The sequence below is a fragment of the Macaca thibetana genome, chromosome 2 (assembly GCF_024542745.1).
Source record: "Macaca thibetana thibetana isolate TM-01 chromosome 2, ASM2454274v1, whole genome shotgun sequence".
NCBI classification, from domain to species: Eukaryota; Metazoa; Chordata; class Mammalia; order Primates; family Cercopithecidae; genus Macaca; species Macaca thibetana.
The window spans coordinates 52,142,538-52,165,716 of record NC_065579.1 but is presented as its reverse complement, the minus strand read 5'-3'; the positions used below and the strand labels follow the sequence as shown (position 1 = coordinate 52,165,716).

The following is a 23,179-nucleotide window of genomic DNA, read 5'->3' as shown; positions in this document are numbered from 1 at the left end:
GTTTGATTTGTCAAGGAACTGGTCAACTCTTATCCTCATGTTGAAATAAAGTTTAACCTTATTCTATAGTTTTTTGGACTCCCCATTATTCAAACTTTTATCTATTCAAGGTCCTTGTCTGTTTTGCTACTCTTCAGTTGCTAATGGCGACCCAACCCTGGCTCTGGGAATTTTCTCCATACTGGTTCAGCAAGTCAGGGCAGGTTCTGCCCCAAGGGCTTCTGGGACCACAGTCCTTTAACTTAGCCACCCCACCAAGTTTCTAACTGTACATCTTTGCTGGAATCAGTCATTCAGACCAAGTCAGCAACCCAGAAGTAGGGCTGAGAAAAGCAGCTGAGGCTTTCCTGAGACAAAAATGGCAGATGAATAGCAGGGGCAAAATCCACTGGGCTAGGCATGTACGGAACACTCCTGCATGGAGAACACTTTGTCAGGCATGGGAAAAACAAAAAGAAAGTGAAGTTCTCTTAGACTTGTTCTCAAAGAGCTTGCAATCTTGCTAAAGAGTTGAGTCCAGAAGTAGCTGAAATTGTAGTGAGTGGTGAGAAATTATCTAACAAACTTCATAGTACACTAATGGGTGCTGAAAGAGGAATGGGCAAAATCATCTAAGGGTCATTATGCTCTCAACAAGGAATTGTGGCCTTCTTAGGAGCAGTTTCATAAGGAAATTTTTTTTTTTTGAGATGGAGTCTCGCTCTGTTGCCTAGGCTGGAGTGCAATGGCATGATCTCAGCTCACTGCAACCTCCACCTGCTGGGTTCAAGCAATTCTCCTGCCTCAGCCTCCTAAGTAGCTGGGATTGCAGGTGCGCGCCACCACGCATGGCTAATTTTTGTACTTTTAGTAGGGATGGGGTTTCACTATGTTGGCCAGGCTGGTCTCATACTCCTGACCTCAGGTGATCTGCCTGCCTTGGCCTCCCAAAGTACTGGGATTACAGGCGTGAGCCACTGCACCTGGCCTCATAAAGAAATTTAAGCTGCTTCTAGCCCTGCAGCTATTTACAATCCAGCTGGGGAGGCAAGAGATTCTGAGGTGAATGTTACAATACAATATAGGCTGTGCATGGTGACTCACATCTGTAATCCCAGCACTTTGCGAGGCCGAGGTGGGTGGATTACCTGAGATCGGGAGTTCGAGATTAGCCTGGCCAACATGGTGAAACCCCATCTCTACTAAAAGTACAAAAATTAGCCAGGCGTGATGACAGGCACCTGTAATCCCAGCTACTTGAAAGGCTGAGGCAGGAGAATCTAGGCCTCTGCCCGGGAGGCAGAGATTGCAGTGAACTGAGATTGTGCCATTGCACTCCAACCTGGGCGACAGAGTGAGACTCTGTCTCAAAAAACAGTATAAGGCAGTGTTTGGTTACATGTTTGATTACATGTGGAAAGAGTGAAAAAGACAAGAACAAGGAGAATTTAGGAAGAAGGGAGAGATTACTAAATGCCTGTCAATGGAGTTTGGAGGACAATTTCGAGCAGAATTCAAATAGCAGAGTTCAGATAAGTGTAGTAAAGAATTAGGCAAAATATGCTTGGGTCAGAGCCTGGCTGAAGTGGGAGAAAGACACTTTATTAGGGGGCCATGTAAGAACCAGGGTCAGAAAGCTATGAAGATGGCAGTGTGTTGGGAAATCTTTAGTGCTGGATTGATAGCTTTGACTTATATACTTGTGAACAGTTGTTAAAAAAAAACTTCCGAGCTAGGTAATGACATTATAAAAGAAGGAGACCAGAAAACAGAGACTGGAGGCAGAGAAACCAGTTAGGAGGCCACTTCAAGCATTTTGAGATAAGGTCCTGTCCTGAGAGTGGGAAGCGAAGTATGGATTTTTGGGGACACCAGAAGAAAGAACCAATAGCACTTGACACTGATTGGATGTGAACAGAGAGGGAAGAGAAACGGATGACTCAAGAGAAGCTTCAGTAGGAAGTGTGTTGAGGGGAGGATTTAGAAGCAGGCAATGGACTTTGTTGGAAAGTGTTTGCAAATGGAAAGATTTACATATCTATCAGCAGGAGTATGCTCTCAACTGATTATCTTATAAAAGCTGTGGAGTTTCTCTATGAGATAGTCAGACAAAAGGTATCACATGATTCAAAATGGCAATACCAGGAAGCAACTCCACACACAGGATGCACTCTGGAGAATGTGCTCTGGTCTAGAGTTACAAACCCTGGGCTGAATCTCAGGATTTTTTTTTTTTTTTTTTTTTTTTACATGGTTTCATTGTATATATTTGGACAAAATACTTTCTAACTCATCGATCCAGTTTTCTTATCTTTAGGTCTCCATGAGACAAAACAGCCATATTTGTTGAGTGCTTTAGTATGTTAAGCAGGCTTTGTGTGAAGAACTTTATTTGTGGCCGGGCATGATGGCTCAAGCCTATAGTCCTAGCACTTTGGGAGGCCAAGGTGGGCAGATCACTTGAGGCTAGGAGTTCAAGATCAGCCTGGCCAACATGATGAAATCCTGTCTCTACTAAAAAAATTAGCCGGGCATGGTGGTGCATGTCTGTAGTCCCAACTACTCAGGAGGCTGAGGCACAAGAATCACTTGAACCTGGGAGGTGAAGGGGGCAGTGAGCCGAGATTAAGCCATTGCACTCTAGCCTGGGCAACAAAGTGAAACCCTGTCTAAAAAAAAAAAAAGAAAAAAAAAAGAAAAAGACTTTATTTGCATTTTTTTTTAATTCTTAGAATGCACATTCTGCATTTTAAAACAAAAACATTTCAATATTTTGTGGCTTAAAGCAACATCCATTTTATTTGTTCACAATTCTGCAATCTGGGCTGGGCTTGGCTCTGCAGCTCTGCTGGTCTTATTGGTGATCACTGATGTGTCTGCAGTCAGCTAGTGGGGTTGGCTGAGGCTGGGCTCAGCTCAGGTGCTGGGCAGCAGGACTTTTCCCGCTCTCCAAGTATCTCAGGGCCTTTCCTTCTCCATGTGGTTTATCCAGCAGGGTAACTGGACTTCTTAGTGGCTCAGGTCTCCTAAAAGTACAAACTGGAAGCTTCTATACCTTCCTAGGAGATGGGATGGGAAAGGCAGGGAAGTGGCACAACTTCACTGCTGCATTTTCCTGGTTAAGGCAAATCACTGGCCCAGTCCAGATTAAGTGGAAGGGGCTACATAAAGGTATTGATAACATGAGGCTGGGCCATTGAAAGGCTGCAGTGTAGCAGAGAGACTACCACAATATTATTTCCAATTTGTAAATGAGCAAACTGTGACTTAGGAATGCTAAGCTACTGGCATAATGTAGCGGGTAGAGCCAGCTTCAAAGATTGTGTTCTAAATCACATATCAACAAATAAAACAAATATGTGTTTTCACCTAGAATCCTGTGGGGTCCAGAAATTATACACTTATTCACTGTGCTGCCTCTTATGGGCAGTACCTGATACATACAAGACACCTGTAAATGTTATTTAATCTGAAGCTATTGTTAGAATGGCTGGGACAACAGTAAATCTTTTGAATTATTCACTATTACATCTTATATGCTATTTGAGAACTGGGAGTTTTTCAGTTATTCTGTGTTAAGGGCAATTTCTGTTTCAGACATCTACTTCATCTGTTGCACTATCTATTTCTTGAAGCTTGGAAAGAAACGAAGACTGCATCCTTGCCCATCCAGTTCCAATCCTGATTCTCACTGCCCATCCAATTCCAACCCTGATTCTCACCTTTCTTCTGGGGTGAGGACCTTCCTGGAGTATAGCTGGCCTCAAGTTTTCATCCTTTAATCATCAAGTCAGCCTTGTGACTTCTGAATTACTATCATTAGGTTCCAGTCACTTCCTCTAGTTCCATAGCTTATTTCCTCCATTGTTGCAACTGTGATGGCTTCTAAGAGTAACTTGCAGATATTCTACTTTCCAAGGAGTGACCTGTACTAGCTTCCCCTCTCCTTTTGCCAGTCCTATGGGCAGAGGACTTGCTTCACGGAAAACATCTGGTTTCAAAGGCTCCTGAAAGGAGCTGTCCTCTGCTTACGTTTGAAGATGATACACGGCCAGGAATGGTGTCTCACGCCTGTAATCCCAGCACTTAAGGAGGCCAAGGCAGGCAGATCACTGGAGATCAGGAGTTTGAGACCATCCTGTTTAACATGACGAAACCCCATCTCTACTAAAAGTACAAAAATTAGCCACGTGTGGTGGTGGGTGCCCGTAATCCCAGCTATTCGGGAGGCTGAGGCAGGAGAATTGCTTGAACCCTGGAGGCGGAGGTTGCAGTGAGCAGAGATCATGCCACTGCACTCCAGCCTGGGCAATAGAGTGAGAATCCATTTCAAAAAAAAAAGGATGATACATGTATGCCTGCCTTCGTCTAAGGCGGCCCTAATTTTTTCCAGTCTGTGAGGAGTCTGGAATTGGAGCACACCTCCAAGTACAGATAACAGGTGAGGTGGCTCACTTTGGTGGGTGTTGTTCTGTTTTGAGTATGGATGTAGCCATTCAGGAAGTGGCCCCAACATTCTCCTACCTTTTCCGAAGCAAAACTATCAGTGGCCTTGTCTTTTCCTTAAACTTTTCTCCTTCAAGGTGTTTGGGTGAGGGAGAAAGGACTTAGCTCTCCTAAATTAAATTAAATGAAACAAAACACAAGGCAGCTCCAGATTTTAACTTTGACTTTATTTTACCCTATAAAAATATTAAGGGAGGCCGGGCGCAGTGGCTCATGCCTGTAATCCCAGCACTTAGGGAGGCCGAGGCGGGTGGATCACCTGAGGTCAGAAGTTGAGACTAGCCTGGCCAACATGGTGAAATCCCGTCTTTACTTTTGAAAAATAAAAAAATTAGCTGGGCGTGGTGGTGGCAGGCGCCTTAATCCCAGCTACTTGGGAGGTAGAGGCAGGAGAATTGTTTGAACCCGGAAGGCGGAGGTTGCGGTGAGCCGAGATGGAGCTATTGCACTAAAGCCTGGGGGACAAGAGCGAGATTTCCCTAAAAAAAAAAAAAAAAAAAAAAAAAAAAAAAAGAAAGAAAAAAAGAAAAATTAAGGCACAATACGTGAACTTGAAGAACATACAGTTCTGTTTTAACACTTATGTAATCAGCCCGGTGCTGTGCGAAGTGCTTTACATTGTCTCATTTGATTTACTTAATAAACTCCTATTTGAATCAAATAGAGTGGGGTAGGGGTTTCCTGGAATTTGGCTTACCTCGCCATCTCCCCACACCCTTTCCCTTCAGTGGAAAGGGAACCAGAGAGAAAAGAAATTGAGCCGCTCTGAAGGGCAAGGCCTCCTCCCACTTCCCGCAGCTGTTTCGCCAGGCTTGACCTTCTTCCCTTAGCTAGAGGCAGGGGGTCTCCACCCCTCGCCCAGATCTAGTCGGTGGGAAGGTGGGTGGCTTTTTTCTGGTCATTGGCGCACCCTCCCTACTCCTAGCCACCTGCTCGGGTTCCATCCCAGCTCCAGGCTCCCTGGAGGGCGGCAGGGACATTCCAATCCTCCCACAACCCTCACGGATGTTGCGGGGGAGGGGGGCGCAACTGCTCTTCTCTTCCAGCACCCAGCTTTGACACGGTTTCTTCTCAATGCCTAGTGGCCTGAGTCACCCCCGTAGAGGAAATTAAGGATTGATGAATGGTTTCAAAGTTGTTTGTTTACAACCCACCCGTTGGCGAAGCCGCATCTCCAGTGACAGAGGCACTTTCTGGGCACCGTCTGTGCTCTAGCAGACAATTGAGAGCCAGGCAGCCAAGATGCCTCCTCGCCAGACCAAATATGGTCACAAGAGCTAAGCAGCCTCTCGTGGAAAGGCTGGCCTTGTTGGAGTCTCCCCACGCCGGGGCGCACCCGGGCCGGCCTTCGGGCAGAATCGCTGGTCAGCGCGGCGCTCCGGGTGCTGCCGGCCTCGGCGTCTGGCTGCAGGGGAGGGCGCGGTGTCCAGGACCGGCCCTTCCTAGGCCTGAGCCCCTCATCCGCTTGCCCTCCGCCACCCCCGGCCTTGGTTTCGGTCCACAAGCCCTTGATGAAACAGGCTCAGGCCACTTTCCCTTTGATCCCGCCCCAAGTCCGTGGTAAACTCAAAGGAACGCAGATGCAGGGCTCCGCGGGAGAGGTCCGCGTGGCCGGGAGCAGTGGGTGGGGGGCACCCGTCTCCTCTTACCCAGTAAAGTACCCATCACGCCCAGGGTTTTCTGGAGCCGGAGTGGGAGGAGGAGGAGGAGGAAGAGGAGGGGCGAGCGGGGGCCGGCCGGCTCGGGACTAGGAGGTCATACATAATTCAACAGCTCAACTTTCGGGCCCGCCTCTTTCCTGGGGGTGGGAGTTTGCTCCAAACTTTGTTTATGGGACAGTCCGGGAGCTGCTGCGGCCGCGCTGTCTGCTTCTCCTGCGCCTCCTTTTCGCCCAGCGCGAGCTCCTTAGGCCAGCTCGGGGGATGTGAGAGCCGAAGCCCCTAGACTGCCAGGCACCGAGTCGGGTCAGGATTTGTCAGCCAAGCCTCGGCTCCAGCTCCGCAATCTCGGGACTCACCCGAGCGACCCAGGCCCGACGGCAAGTTCGGGCGGGACGGCGGCCGCCTCGCGCTCAGGCTCAGCTTCGCTGCCCGCCCAGGTAGTGCCCGCTGGAGCTCGCGCGCTCACCCGGCACCACTCCAGGGCTCCAGGCTCCCCAGGCTTCCGGAGTCGAGACGTGGTGGAGTTGGCTCGGGCTGAACTTCTTTCGGGGGGCTGCCTGTCCCGGAAAGCTGCGACCTTTCCTTTGCCATCCTGCGGTTCAGCAAGCCTCGAGTGCAGTTACTCCCTCCACCCCTCGCCCTTCCTTCTCCTCCTCCCGGCAACTTCTTTGCTTCAAGAAAGTTGCATAATTCTCGAGGCCAGGAGGGACCCCTCCCCCATCCTGCTGGTCTCACCGCTGAGTGTCTGGGATCTCCAGGCGGGCAATTATCTGTCTCCTCGTTTCCTTTTCCCTCTATTCTTCCTCCCACCATCTCGCCCTCTCACCCTATAACCCTTTTACCCACTTCCTCCGACTTTAAATAAAAGACTGATCTGACCTTCTTTTTGCAGAAGATGAATCCGGCCTCGGCGCCCCCTCCGCTCCCGCCGCCTGGGCAGCAAGTGATCCACGTCACGCAGGACCTAGACACAGACCTCGAAGCCCTCTTCAACTCTGTCATGAACCCGAAGCCTAGCTCGTGGCGGAAGAAGATCCTGCCGGAGTCTTTCTTCAAGGAGCCTGATTCGGGCTCGCACTCGCGCCAGTCCAGCACCGACTCTTCGGGCGGCCACCCGGGGCCTCGACTGGCTGGGGGTGCCCAGCATGTCCGCTCGCACTCGTCGCCCGCGTCCCTGCAGCTGGGCACCGGCGCGGGTGCTGCGGGTAGCCCCGCGCAGCAGCACGCGCACCTCCGCCAGCAGTCCTACGACGTGACCGACGAGCTGCCGCTGCCCCCGGGCTGGGAGATGACCTTCACGGCCACTGGCCAGAGATACTTCCTGAAGTAAGTCAACTTGGAGCCGAAGACGGCACCAAGGCACAGTGCCCAACGCGCGCGTGTGTTCGTGTGTGTATGTGTGTGTGACACACACAGAGAGAGAGAGAGATGGTGTGTGTCCTTCCACGGTTATTTCACAGATATGGAGAGCTGGAAGCAGGGAGTGAGTCTCTGGGTGTTGGAATTGTAGGGATCAGAAGCGGAGGAGAGTGTGGTGAAGTTCATCCACCATAAAACACACAGGTGACTTTGCTCTGAATCTGCAGGATTGAAGCCAACTCCTGGGCACAGACCCTTAGTCCCTTCCTTGGCCACTCTGAGTCAGATAGTCCAGAGCCAGGCCCTTTGGGATGTGACACCAAGATAAATGAGAGAAAAGCTGTGAAGCTTGAGGAACAGAGGGACTTTTGGTGAAGTAGGTGGTCTGCAGGTTCTGTCTTCTTGGGAAAAGCAAGCTGGAAAAGTGAACAGTGGCTGGTAGGCCGTAGTGCTCCCAGCTGGGTGACATAATGACCACACAGCACAGTGATGTAATTAGCAACTGTGTGGTGAAGTAGCTGTGGGCTGGACAAATCAATCGTGTGGAAATTGTGTCAGGAGTTTTATTACATTAAACTTGTTAACCTAAAATGCCATCAAATCACAAGCCTGCTCTTCTTCCTTTCACATTGTTCCAGCTTTTTGATGTCATGAATTTTACATTAGTTCAAATTATCACATTACACTCCACAGGAAAATATATTCTCAAACACTAGAGGAGATTGTTTCAATTGCGGTACCCTAAGATAACTACATTCTTCAGGAGAAACCAAGCTGGAACTTGAAATGTTCCATCGAGGTCATAGGGTCAGACTATCAAAGATGGAGGTTGTGCCAGCCTGACCACTTGGTTCAGGATTGCCTGCACTGCCAGTGAGGGAAACTCCTCTCCTAAAAAACTGACTTAGATTTCATTTTAAAGCCTATATTTCTTTAGTAGAGTAGCCTTAGTTCAAAAGACTATGTACAATTTTAAAACTTTAATCAAGCCTTTCTTTGGCACTAATATTTGATGCTTTGATTGCTATGAGAGAGCTTTAAGAATGCATACACAGTGATGGATGAAGTTTACTATAGTGAACCCTTTGACTCATACCAGTGACCAATTCCTATTCCTTCCCCATCTCAAGGCTGTTAGTATCTTGTTCAAGGAGTTCTTTTTGTGTTTCTGAGGTTGGTATAATGCTGAGATTCTGAAACAGACTTGATGGTCATTTATGCCACGGCTGGTCTTCTCTGGGTTATTGAGTGATAGTTTGTACATGTGCTCAGTCCTTTGACTTCTAAGTAGCGGGTGGAGTCAAGTATGTGATGTAATAACATGACCTTTTTTTTTTTGAGACAAAGTCTCACTTTGTCACCCACGCTGTAGTGCAGTGGGACAATCTTGGCTCACTTGCAACCTCCGCCTCCCGGGTTCAAGCAATTCACCTGCCTCAGCCTCCCGAGTAGCTGGGATTACAGGCACCCACCACCATGCCTGGCTAATTTTTGTATTTTTAGTAGAGTGGAGGTTTCACCATGTTAGCCAGGCTGGTCTCGAACTCCTGACCTCAAGTGATCCGCCTGCCTCATCCTCCTAAAGTGCTGGCATTACAAGCTTGAGCCACCTTGCCCAGCCCTACATAATTTCTAAACTGTGTTTATGAATATATACACACATACGTATGGTATATGATCAGCATTAACTGTGATTATTAAAAATATGAAATAAGAGCTAAGCTTGCCTAATATCTGAGGAAAACTAGATGAAAAAGACCCTGAAACAAAAGCAAAACAAAAAAATTGCTTTTACACATTGTGTTTGGAGTGATTGGAGTAGCACAGAACTGACTGTGAACAAGGGCAAAAGTGGAATTAGCCTTGGATTTAGAAAAAGTTGCCGTGATCTCTCTGCCCATCCCCCCAACCACAACCACTCTCCAATCCAAAGCAGAGTGCATCTTCATTTCACTCTGGGTAGTCAATGAAAATGACAGCTGAAAAAAATGTGTAAGTAGTAGGCTGGCCTGATCTGGTGCTATCCCTGGAAGTTTTTTGGCCAAGTGACTAAGAGAGGTTAAGAATTTGTCAGTGACTATTGTCTTTCAGGATAAGCAATCTGCCAAGAGTTCTCTGAATTTCTTGTAGAGTTTGTTTAAAGTTGTAATAAGGTAAATGTCATACACTTTGTTACACAGCCTCAAAAGGTAATATATTTCAGTGGATTAAGTAGAAGCTTGCAAAATGATGGTGACTCACTCAGAGTTAATTTTCATTAAGTCTGTTTATTACTTTACTTGCCATCTATGAAATAGGGCTGGGGCTAGCAGATAAATCTTTTTTTTTTTTATTTTGGCTGGGGTAGAGATGGGGTTTCACTATGTTGCCTAGGCTAGTTTCAAACTCGTGGACTCAAGTGATTCTCCTGCCTTGGCCTCCCAAAGTGCTGGGATTACAGGCATGAGCTACCATGCCCAGCCAAAAGAAGAATCTTTTTCTTGACTTTGTTGGGAGTTGAGGGCTTTATAAGTTAGAAATCAAAGGATTTTAGAATAATAAGGGTCACTTTTGTTTTGTTTAGTTTTTGACTAGAAAACTGAGGCCAGGGAAAGGTGATGATAGGAATTTGGGAAAGTCATGTGGTTATTTAATGGTGGACCCTGGACTGGACCTCTAATCTGTTGCTGTCTACTTAGGGAACACTTTTCCTTTTTCCCCAGCCCACCTTTCCCCCATGTCACTTCCTTAGCTAAACAATGAACTTAATGGGAAATAGAGCCTGGACATCTAAGAAGCTTTAAAAAAGCCTTTTGTCATTTTCTCAGGTAAGATTGTTGCTAGGTATATGATGTAGTCACTTTCTGGAACCTCCCGAAGGCACCTTTCCTGACCATTTACACCTTTCCTGTGGTGTTCAGATGTCCTGTGGTATTCAGATATTCCTTTAGAGTAATAATGACCAGGGCATGGTGGTGCCTATCTGCAGACCCTCCCCACCCCCACCCGATCTCTAAATAAAAAGTTCTTAAAAATTGGAGTAACAATGAAGCAGATTGAATGTTAAAACACGTAGCCTCTGAAAACCACTGTGTTCATTCATTATTCCTGCTGTTCTCTAATTCTCATGAATCAGGCTGAGGTGTTGAGCAACCTGGCACACTGATTGAATACCGATCACATTAAATTTTTAAAAGGTCTCTGATTATAAATAGAATACATGCTTTTACAGAAAATGGGGAATTATAAAGAAGAAAGTTATCTAGCTTCAGTAGAATTTCCCATCTTTACTCTTTTGCAAACATTCTTATAAAAATCTTTCATTTGAATAACGTGATTTTATAAGAAAAAAGATTTTATCCTCCTCTTAAATACAATTCCAACTAAAATATTTGACTGTTACGTCTAATTTTTAGTGACAATTTTAGTGTTCTGCCTTTTCTGAAATGTGTGACAGAAAATTATTTTTGTCCAAGTGATCCATGCACTTGGTAACAAATCCAATATACAGGAGGACTTTTGTTGAAAAACAATGGTTTCCTTCACCTCCTCAAGGCTCACAGACAGAACCTTTCAATTTTTTTCAACTGTTTCCATATTTAATTCTTAGACTGTTACCTTCTTAAGCCTAAGTAATATGCTTTTACCACCATGTTTTGATTTATCAACTTTTAGCACCTGATATGAAAGTGAGAATGTAGCTCTTTAAGCTAGTTTTCTTTTTTCTCTCCCAGGTTTGATGTTTATTACATTTTAGGTTTGTCTGTTAGGTCACCTTTTTTTTATAATCACATTTTTTTTTTTTTTTTTTTTTTTTTTGAGACAGAGTCTCGCTCTGTCGCCCAGGCTGGAGTGCAGTGGCCGGATCTCAGCTCACTGCAAGCTCCGCCTCTCGGGTTTACGCCATTCTCCTGCCTCAGCCTCCTGAGTAGCTGGGACCACAGGCGCCCGCCACCTCGCCCGGCTAGGTTTTTTTTGTATTTTTTAGTAGAGACGGGGTTTCACCGGGTTAGCCAGGATGGTCTCGATCTCCTGACCTCGTGATCTGCCCGTCTCGGCCTCCCAAAGTGCTGGGATTACAGGCTTGAGCCACCGCGCCCGGCCCACTTTTTTTTTTTTTTTAAAGACAAGGTCTGTCTGTGTCATCCAGGCTAGAGTGCAGTGGGAATCATAGCTCACTGCAGCCTCAAACTCCTGAGCTCAAGTGATCCTCCCACCTCAGCTTCCCAAGTAACTAGTACTATAAGTTTGCACCACCATGTTTGGCTAATTTATTTTTTTTTATTTTTATTTTTTTTGGAGACGGAGTCTCGCTCTGCCGCCCAGGCTGGAGTGCAATGGCCGGATCTCAGCTCACTGCAAGCTCCGCCTCCCGGGTTCACACCATTCTCCTGCCTCAGCCTCCCGAGTAGCTGGGAGTACAGGCGCCCGCCACCTCGCCCGGCTAATTTTTTGTATTTTTAGTAGAGACGGGGTTTCACCGTGTTAGCCAGGATGGTCTCGATCTCCTGACCTCGTGATCCGCCCGTCTCGGCTTCCCAAAGTGCTGGGATTACAGGCTTGAGCCACCGCGCCCGGCCTGGCTAATTTATTTAACTTTTTTGTAGAGACAAGGTTTCCTATGCTGCCCAGGCTGGTCTCAAACTCCTGGCCTCAAGCAATCCTCCCACCTCGGCTTCCTAAAGCTGTAGGATTACAGGTGTGAGCCACCACACCTGGCTTTTGTCAACTTTTGATAGTATTTCTTGATTCCTTATGGTGTATGTCAGTAATGTTTGGACTGCTACCAGTTCTACCCTTCACTCTTTGACAATGTTGCTTTCACGTTGCCAAAGCCCTGAACCCATAACCTGTATTTGTGCTTTGCCCCAAAGTTGACCATCTTATTCATATATGATTCTTAAAGTTGAAAATCCATAGGCAACATTTACATGACTACAATTCTGTGAAATGATTCATTGCCTTGTGTGTTGGGATTGGATTTTAGACTTGCACTGTGGGTCTGGTATTAGGATTCCTGGGCCATTCAAAGGACGAGGTATCTAGCCCTAAAGTCAAATGGTTTTTTTTGGTTTCTCACTCTTCATCAGTTGTTTAAATTTGTCTTACCTTGTAGTTTTTTCATATTTGGACCATGACTTTCTTAAATTTTTTTCCTATTATTTCTGATTGCCTTTTAATGTGTTCATGCATTATTTGCCATTATTATGATCTCAAAAGTTTTCTAGGCTCTCAATCTTGTCTAACCTATCAAGTCTTCTTTGTCTAAGCTGTATGCCAAGATTCCTTTCTTGTTCTGTGCCGTTCTGAACTGATTATTCACTAGGCCCACTACAGAGCTGTCATCCTGGGACTTCTTTCCATAGCTGGAAGTGCGGTTTCCTTTTCCCGTGTCTTCCTGTTTGTTTGGTTTATCCCTCATTTTGCTGCAGTACATGCTTGAGTAACTTCTTAATAAATGGTTTGTAGGAGGTAAGTTTTTCAAGTCCTTTTCTATCTGAACGTATTTACTTAAAAATTGTTCTGACTCTGGCTTGTTTTTTCTGTTTATCTTTGAATGACAGTATTATGTAGCTGTTTTCATAAGGGCCTTTTGTTATTCAAAAAATACTGTTTGCTACCTCAGTTGTCTGTAATGTGAAGAGAGTGATACCTGTTGCCTGGTGGTTTGAAAGATGAGCATATTTAGAGCATCTGGCACACAGGAGATGTTCAGTACAAGTTAGTTCTTGCTTCCCCTTCTCTCTCTCCCAACATGCATAGCGTATTTACCCAGCCAAAATCAGAAGCAGAAACCTTGGCAATAGGGGTCAGGTGATTTTTGACTCTGGATTACAGCTGTAGCTTTGAGGGACAACCTGGATCTGGAGTTGAAAGTCAGTTTTAAGTTTAAAATAAGGACTTAGAGTCAACTTTCCTGGTTAAGAGAAACCTAAATAGGAATGCTCACTGTAAGTGCCCTTTTGCTTCAGCATCTTGGGCAGAGGATACTCAACTCCATCTGGTAAGTGTCTAGTTTTTGTTGTTTGGAATCTAGATTGTCACTACAAATTGAGCTGTTTTTGTGTGTGGGATAGGGGAGGAAGAGGAAATGGAGAAGGGGGAGAGATGAGCAGGAAAGGTAATTGACATTTGTTGATTACCTGCTGAATGCCAGACAAGACAGAAAGTGAGTGTCAGTGCATCCCAGAGAGATAGCAACAGAATTGTATGCGTATGGAACTTTTTCATAACCCTAGATGCTTTTACATATATTATTTCTTTTAACCCTCACAGTGATCCTGTGAACAGGTATATATTATTACCTCATTTTACTGTTGAGTAAACTGAGGCTCACTGAGGTTAAGTAAATGCCCTGGGGTCACATAACAGGTGAGTGGCAGAGATGGGATTAGAACTCTGTGATTCCAAAACCTGTGTTCCTTTCCTTATGCTGTGCTGTCTCATGCCAGTTGTGTGGCCCATAATTAGATCTTGTAATTATGTATCCTTGATGATCACGTAACTGTGGTGGTGGAGTGGTGGATGGATTTTTAGAGTTTGCTTCTGAACTGAGTCTGGGTTATCCTATTTGAAACTGTCATTGATGGTGAGATAGAGACGATGGAAGAAAACCCAAATATACCAGAAATGGGTAGTACACCTCCAGTGCCTATTTATATTTTATTCTCATCAAAATTTCCACTAAGGTGACTCACACCAGTAATCTCATCACTTTGGGGTGCCGAGGTGGGAGGATTGCTTGAGGCCAAGAGTTTGAGACAAGCCTGGGCAACATAGTGAGACTCTGTCTCTACAGAAATATATATATATATATATATTTTTTTTTTTTTTTGAGACAGAGTTTCACTATTGTCGCCTAGGCTGGAGTGCAATGGCGCAATCTCAGCTCACTGCAGCCTCCAGCTCCCGGGTTCAACTGATTCTCCTGCCTCAGCCTCACGAGTAGCTGGGATTATAGGCACCTGCCACCACACCCGGCTAATTTTTATGTTTTTAGTAGAGATGGGGTTTCACCATGTTGGCCAGGCTGGTCTCTAACTCCTGACCTCAGGTGATCAACCTGCCTTGGCATCCGAAAGTGCTGGGATTACAGGTGTGAGCCACCGCACCCAGCAGTCATATGGATTTCTTTCAGCTTATTCTTTACTTGCGTGCTCTCTTTCCTGGACTTCTAGCTTTTATTTAATGTTCCATCTAGGCATAGCAGAAAATAAATAAGAAAGGAAAAGATGACGTTCACTTGCTCAGTGCTCTTAGGAGAGGACGTGAAATGAAGAAACATTTACAAAGTGCTGAGCGCAGTGCCTGGCACAAGCACCACCTTTGCAAGTTCGTTCCTGTTATTGTTCGGGTTTTAGGTAGTGAAGGGGGCGACGATCTTCCAGGGCCTTGCCTTTGTGCCATCTAAAGATCTTTAGCCAGTTCAGCTAATTTACAACTAAAAGTCATTGAACTCGGCTGAGCGCGGTGGCTCACGCCTGTAATCCCAGAACTTTGGGAGGCCGAGGCAGGCAGATCACCTGAGGTCGGGAGTTTGAGACCAGCCTGACCAACATGGAGAAACCCCGTCTCTACGAAAAATACAAAATTAGCCAGGCATGGTGGCGCATGCCTGTAATTCCAGCTACTCAGGAGGCTGAGGCAGGAGAATCACTTGAACCCGGGAGGTGGAGGTTGCAGTGAGCCGAGATCGTGCCATTGCACTCCAGACTGGCAACGTGAGCAAAACTCTGTCTCAAAAAATAAATAAATAAATAAATAAATTAATTAATTAAAAAAATCATTGAACTCCTGTGTGTGTTAGCATCGTGAGTATGTCTTAAAAGAAGAAATGTGTGGCTGGCTTTATCACTGCAGGCAGCTGACAGAATCTGGAGAGAGAAGGGAATACAGACAAACCAGGCCAAAGAGCTGGTTTCAAACTGTGTGTGGTCCTAGAGCCTTGATCAGCTGCCTTCCATCTTGGTTTGCCGGAAGCCTTTGTAAGGTGTGTCCTCGGTCAGTCAGTCATTTATAATATGACTACAGGTCTGAAATTTGCAGCTGTACAGAATGTCTGTCAGTTTCTCCCGTTGGCTATGCTCCTTCTGGCCTCAGGAACTTGGCACAAGCTGTTTCCTGTGCCTGGAACACTATTTCCCTGCTTTTTGCCTGCTTAACTCCTCCATTACCTTCAGATATCAGTTTTGGATGCCACATCCTACAGGAAATTTTCCCTGACTTGCAGCCCCCACTCTGGTTTCAATGCTCCTGCTCCTCTTCCCCTAGGCCCTTCTGTTTCCCCAGTCGTTGCTCCACTCCCGTATTACTGTTTTCCGCCCCCCCGCCCCCTTTTTTTTTTACTGCACTGTAACCTTCATCAGGGCAAGAACGATGTTTGTCTTGCTTGGCATTGTATAATTTGAGCACAGTGCCTGGCACATAGTAGGTGTTCGAAAGGAGCCGTGTATTACTTATTTTTAGCCATTTTCATTGTAAACTTGCACCCTGGAATTCGTAGGAGTCTTCCATGCTTGGAAGTGGCATTCCATTGTATCTGTGCCCCTTTGACTGCAAGATTAATGTCAGAGCTCCAGATACTAAATACAGAGGAGAGGGAGATGGATAAAGGCTGGGTGTTCAGAGAAGTCTCATAAAGGTGCTTAGACATAAATGGAACCTTCAAAAAATGGGAAAGATATAGGTAGGTGTGCAGACAAGCCTTCCAGGACAAAAGGGATGGGAAGAGAGGTATAGAGGCAGAAATGCTGAGGGTGTGTTTCTGAGACTAAGAGGAGCTTGTACTGACTTGTATTAAAAGATAGGTGTTAGTTGGTAGATGATTATGCATCCGATTGAGGTTCTGGAGCCTCAGCTGGGATGAGCTCATTGACCTTTTGCTAGTGAATGTCAACTTTCTCATCCCTTAGTTTTGAGATACACGAGTCCTAGCTTTTTGTGACCGTAGCATAAGACTCCACCATTGTCACCTATGTGGAGATCCTCCTGGTTGTTTAGAGAACTAAGCATTTTATACTGACTTAAATGAGTCTGGAAATGATAGTCTTCCTATCTATCCTTTCGTAGCTCCATCTATATTCAATTTAGTAAGTACAGTTCCAAAATTGTGGGTGGTCTTTACTTCCCAAGTAAGTGGGATACCAGGCTACCCTTGACTTGGGACCGCCCCTGCTGGATCTATCATTTCTGCTTGTAAATGAATAGCTTTTGAGTCTGCTTGTTCCCAGAATATTCTCTTGTGGTTTTCGGTACTTTCTCAGTTCCTCTGAGGCTGATCAACTAGACACAGACAAACTGAGTTTCTGGAACCGTAGTCATCCCGTCAGGGCCCACCTAGGCCCAGTTCCCTGAGGATGCCCTGCCTGAGCAGCCAGTAGCCTCCCTCTCAGGAACACATCTTCTAAACTCGAAAGTTCGTGTTTTCAGGTAACTTCTTTAAATTAAAAAAAAAAAAATTTTAAAGAGGTAATAAATACATTTAAGTCCCAAAAAGCTAAAATAAGTACAAAGGCATTTACTGGGAAGAGTCTTTCACTCTCCCCCGGTCCTCTTGTCCCCCTCCCCAGAGCACTAGTTTTTTGTTTTTCCAGAGAAACTGTGTGAGTACAAGCATGCGAGTATCAATGTAGACATCCACCTAGACCATGTCAACACAATACAATGGTAGTGTACTGTACACACTCTTCGGCACCTTCTTTTTTTTCACTTAATATAATGTATCTTGGAGTTCATTTCTCTTCTGTACATAAACATCTGTTTTCTTTAAGGACCACATAGTATTCCATTGTTTAGGAATTTAAAGATACATCATGTCCCCTATTGATGAACATTTAAATTGTTTCTTTCTCTTTTGAATTAAAAATTTTATGTGTTCAAACACTGCTGGAGGGAGAAAAATGGAAAAGAAATTCTTCTGATCTTCTCTGAATCCCCCATATAGAAAGTACCACTGTTAACACTTTATTCAGAAATATTCTTTGCACAAAGAACAGCTCTCTGGTTCCCATCTAATTTGTTAGCTAGCTAGTCTGTTATCTAGTTTATATGTCATCCACTGTTCTGTCAATCAATCTGCTTATCCTTCTTATACAAGGCTGATGCATGGTCTACCAAATTCAATAACCAGTTAGAGTGGATGCCCAACCAATAAGAACTGATGGCATACTGCTGGGAAGTAACTGATTATATAGCTTAGTGCTACTCAAAGTATGGTCCATGGACTGATGCCAATGTACAATTGTAACTGGCCTATGAAGAGCTAGATACAGAAGTTGAGAGTATTTAGAAACTTTATGGCGAAATGGCATTGCTGTGACATCCAAGTAGGTGACCAATGGAATTATCTTGTGGAACAGGGTAGTTTGGGTGTGTCGATCTTGTGTGGTGAGTCACATGTGGTATGAGCTATGTATAAGCCATCCACAATAGGACTACATACTGGTCTTGACAGATTGGAAATAAAACCCTGGTCCTTCACCATAGATAGTTTGAGAAGCAGTAATCTGTTTATCTCTCTCAGTGACCTATCTAATATGTCTGTCATCCATCTCTTTATCCATTCACCTATGTATCTACTTACCTATCATTTTATTTTTCCATCCATCCTTCTAGCTATATTTTATGCATCAACCAATTATTCATACCTTTCATTAACTTAATAATAATTCTAAGAGATTGAATCTCAAAATGGAAATCTGTGGCACAAAGGTTATATAGAATCTGTTTTCTAGTACATAATATATTTTATGTCTTTGTGACTTCTATGCTAACTCATTATTTTAAAATTTTGCTGTGGCACATCTCAATTCTGAACACTGTACAAAAATCCAATTTCTCTTCTTTTTTGTGACTAGTGTGCTGGTAAGCATTGCCAGCGACAGACTCAGGAGTCAAAACCTGGTGACTGGAAAAAAATACACATGCTGGGTTGTTTATTTAAAAAAATAAATTTATTTTTGATGGCTTTTCTGCAGATTTAAAAATACTGAATATTTTTCTCCTAGTTTGCACTTGCAAAGCATTTCTTAGCCCAGGTTTTCAAAGGGGCACATAGCACCTATCACAGTTGAGGCTGCAACTTTGATAACCCATCAGAAAGGAGAAAACCCAAGCAAATGGTAAATGTGACTGTAATGAATAAACATAACTTTTACTGACGTCATTTATTTTGGGGTTTGTTTTTAAAAAGCTGGCTTTTGTTATAAAAATAATATATACTCTTACCAAAAAGTCCAAACAGAGCTGAAGGATATAAAGTGAAAAGTAGGGGCCTGGCAGTGGTTTATGCCTGTAATCCCAGCATTTTAAGAGGCCATGGTGGGTGGATCACTTGAGGTCAGGAGTTTAAGAGCAGCCTGGCCAACATGGTGAAACCCTGTACCTACTATAATCCCAGCTACCTGGGAGGCTGAGGCATGAGATTGCTTGAACCTGGGAGGTGGAAGTTGGAGTGAGCTGAGATCAGGCCACTGCATTTCAGCCTGGGCAACAGAACAAGACTCTGTCTCAAAAAAAAACCAGAAGTGAACAGTAAAAGTACTACCCACCTCCCAGCACCACACCCCCTCCCCCACCAACCCCAACACACACACTAGGTTTACTCCTCAGAAGTAACTACTGTTCACAATTACTGTGTTATCTTCCAAGGATTTATTGTGCATATATGTGTATATGACTTGATTGATAAAAACAGCATTACTTTGTTTTTGCATTGTGGGAAGTCTCTGTTACCGGTTAAGCCTCACATAACCTCAGGGCTGGGTAGAGTACAGACATGGATTAAATTCTGGAGAACTGGATGCAATGCCTGATGGGATGTCTCAGGGTGAAAAGCCTTATCCGGGTAACCATGATCTAGAGACTGGGATTTGGCTTTGGGGTTCAAGAAAGTGACGTCTCTACTGGCCCAAAACTGGTCAGGTTTTCGAGGACTGTCTGATGTGAGCCATACTGGGGAGAAACAGGGATAGAAATTTTCATTGCTGTTCCAGAAGTATAACTAGTGACTGGAATATTCTGCCACTCTGGAATGAAGGTACTCATAAGAGTGATTTAATTGCTGAAAAGTTGCTTTAGTGGTGCTGGAAAAGAGAAGAAGTGAAATCATTTTAATCATTGAAGGGATATTAGGAGGTACCTTTGACAGGATTTGGTGATGGATTGGATAAAGGCAGCGAGTAAAGCAGGAGGAAAGGAAGATTTGCAGATTGCTGGCTGTCTAATGTCAGGGCCGGTGGTGCCTCTAATTGTAGCAAGGAGTACTGGGAGGCTTGGAAGAGGTGGAGAAATTATTTAACATGCTGAGTTTGAAGTGACTTTAAGATGCTCAAGGGAAGTAAATGGGGCGTAGGGGAATGTGTATAATTATTCAAATCCTGGTATGGTTGAGATTTCTTAGAGAGGTTACAGATAGAGTGAGAAGAAAAGAGAAGTCCTGATGGACCCTGTAAAGAGATGGAGAAAGAACAGAAAGAGAGGTAGGAGGAAATCCAGAGAGTGGAAAGAAAGTCTTTCAAGAAGGAAGAATGGTTAGCTCTGTGGCGTGTTTCTCAGAGGTCAAGGAAGATAAGGACTGAAAAATGTCCAGTGAATGACTTTTCTACGAGGACACTTTCCCAGGATAGGTTGGAACAGGGCCTGAGGTACTAATTCTTATGATAATTCAGATAATTTAGTTTTGAGAGAGAGAAAAATGTGGAAAATAAAGATCTCTATTAGATAAGGTGTGAATATACTCCCACAGAGTCCCACGAGTTCCCATATAACCTGTAATGTCTCTCACTTTATTGCTGTATACCACACGTTTGCTTATTTAAGCACCCTATTAAAACGGGGTCCGAAATCAGTGTTTTATAACTAACTGAGATAAGTTATAAGGCTCGGGTGAAAACATGACTCTAATTGATATGATCATCACTTGCTGTGAGGAAAATTACAGTCTCCAATCCTAGCCTGGTAAAATTGTTGTCACAATTTGTAGTGCACAGGACTGTTATTGCTGGCACACGTCATAACTAAATTACAGCCATAAAAATAGCAGATTATGTTTGGAGAGTATCAGTTAAAAATTTGTGGTTCCAAATATTATGTAACTTTAGTTTCAGGTAAATGTTTATCTTTCCTATCTTTGTTTCTCTATTCACCGGAACTGATTTTGATACCTGGCAAAGGGGACTCAGATTAATGCAAGTAACTTCGTCAGGCCAGTTTGCCCTTTCACAATATAAAGTAAATAAAATGTGTTTAATTTTATCAAACTGGTTTGAGTTTGGCTGCATTTTGTAGTTAAAGCTTGTATTGTGGTTAAGAGGCTATTCTGTATTTTGCTAATTTGGGAGCACTTGGTGGCCTTGTTACAGATTTGGGATTTGTAAAGACATGTGAATTTAGTAGGCCGGATTAAGAGTCATAAAAGAAGCCGTAAACTTGAGTGCTGCTCATAAAATTACTTAGGTTTTCTGCATTCTCTAGTGCAACCATCCCCACTTTGTGGGTCTTTGTTTTAGGTACTATGTGAAATATAACCCTATGCGTATGGAACTTTTGGCAAATAAGGATTTCTCTTACAAAATTATATCATCCAACTTATATTTGGGTATTCATGCATTTTATTTTATTTTATTTTATTTTTATTTTTTTTTTTTTGAGACGGAGTCTCGCTCTGTCTCCCAGGCTGGAGTGCAGTGGCGCGATCTCGGCTCACTGCAAGCTCCGCCTCCCGGGTTCCCGCCATTCTCCTGCCTCAGCCTCCCGAGTAGCTGGGACTACAGGCGCCACACAACCGCGCCCGGCTAATTTTTTGTATTTTTAGTAGAGACGGGGTTTCACCGTGGTCTCGATCTCCTGACCTTGTGATCCGCCCGCCTCGGCCTCCCAAAGTGCTGGGATTACAGGCGTGAGCCACCGCGCCCGGCTGGGTATTCATGCATTTTAACATAAAATCCAACCATAAAGCTACATTGTAGAAAAACTTGAAGGAAGGAAGGCAGGAATGGAGAAAGCTGATCAGCTACCTAAAAGTTAAGCTGTAACCAAGGGTATGTTTAAAACATCTCTTTTTTACCTAGGCTTTTAAAAAAGTTTAGCTATCTTATCTATCATCTAAGAAAAGTTAAACTTGAGTTATTGATCTTGCATGTCTGCATCCAAAGTATGAAGATGACAGGGACTGTGCTTTGGGCTTTGGAAAACTGTGTTCTCAAGCAAAGGTCCAAGAGCTGTAATCCGTATGGTACACAGTGGAGCCATTGTTCTTTGTATTTGTCTGTTGTTAACTTTTTAATAACTATTAAGTAGTTGGTGATTATTAACAGTAGGAGCAGAGTGTAGGGTCATTATGGACAATTTGGAGTGTCAACATTAAAGAAATGATTTTAAAGGTTAGATCCCAGTTGTTGAGGCTTTGCCTGAAACTTTGGCAGGTGAGTAGAGTGAGGGATGGATCAGCACAGCCTTTTTTAATTATTAGCCGTAGTGAAATGAGTCAAGTTTTGCCACAGTGCTTTTTGTTTAACCTAATAATTGGCCAGCCCTAGTTAATTGTCGAAAACCATTAAAGGAGTCAAATTTCCCAGTTGCACATGCATTGGAATGTCCAGCTTACCTCATGTGTGTGAATAAAGGGCCAGTGTGTGGCTAATTAAAGTGCATTGTCCTTTAAGCAAAGCGTCAGTAACGAATTAAGTTTTAAGAGTTCTCGAAAGGCCCTTCTGAGGACTGGTAAACATCTTGGTGGCTGGTACATATCGTATGGAGTCTAGGTTTGAGAGCTGCTGAAAACAAGCGTTATAAACTTCCAAGTGAGTGTGGAGGTATAAACTGATGCCATGGAGTTGCTTTAGCTGAAGCAAAAGATCATATTTACTGACACTTATTACAAATGGGTTTTTAAAACAATGTCTGTTTTGTACAGTGACAGTAAAGTCTGCCAAGAGTAAAACAAAAAGTTATATTGTGGAACAAGATAAAAGGACCCTGCATAATAAATAATATTGAATGCCATTAAAATATGAAGTTTCATTTCCAAAATATAAACATGAGCTCCTAAATGAATGTTTAAATAATTTGATTTTTCTTTGATTTGCCAGTGACTTGATACATAAAATAATTATGACTCTGAATATGTCCAGATCTAGACCATCACAATAAAGAATATATCTGTATAGTAAATACAAAATAAAGCAACGACAAATGACATCATGTTTTAGTGATAGCTTAAGAATTGTTTTTTTATTATGATAGACCAAAAGTAGTTTATTGGCTACAAATAATATATTTATTATCTGCCAGTTTCTAAGAGTAGCATGATATCTCTGATCCAAACTATATTGATTCTGGCCAGGCTCGGTGGCTCATGCCTGTAATACCAGAACTTTGGGAGGCCGAGGCGAGTGGATTACTTGAGGCCAGGAGGTTGAGACCAGCCTGGCCAACATGGTGAAACCCTGTCTCTACTAAAAATACAGAAATTAGCTGGGCGTGGTGGCACACGCTTGTTATCCCAGCTACTCAGGAGGCTGAGGCAGGAGAATCACTTGAACCAGGGAGGCAGAGGTTGTAGTGAGCCAAGATCGTAGCACTGCACTCCAGCCTGGGAGTGAAACTCTGTTTCAAAAACAAAAACAAAAACAAAAACAAAAACAAAAACAAAACCAATCTATCTAACCTTTATCTATAGACAAAAGCATTGGTTT

The 23,179-nt window shown here is 44.0% G+C and overlaps 1 protein-coding gene across 1 annotated transcript in view; it reads left to right on the top strand.

Annotated features, from left to right (window-relative positions):
• Positions 1–6,251: 6,251 nt before the first annotated feature.
• The window catches only part of WWTR1 (WW domain containing transcription regulator 1), a 143,508-nt gene continuing 126,580 nt past the window's right edge, over positions 6,252–23,179 (top strand). Inside the window, exons 1-2 of the mRNA XM_050779783.1 lie at positions 6,252–6,583; positions 7,039–7,472. Coding sequence (XP_050635740.1) covers positions 7,042–7,472 — 431 coding nt within the window. The 5' untranslated portion in view covers positions 6,252–6,583; positions 7,039–7,041. The remainder of the gene's footprint in view (positions 6,584–7,038; positions 7,473–23,179) is intronic.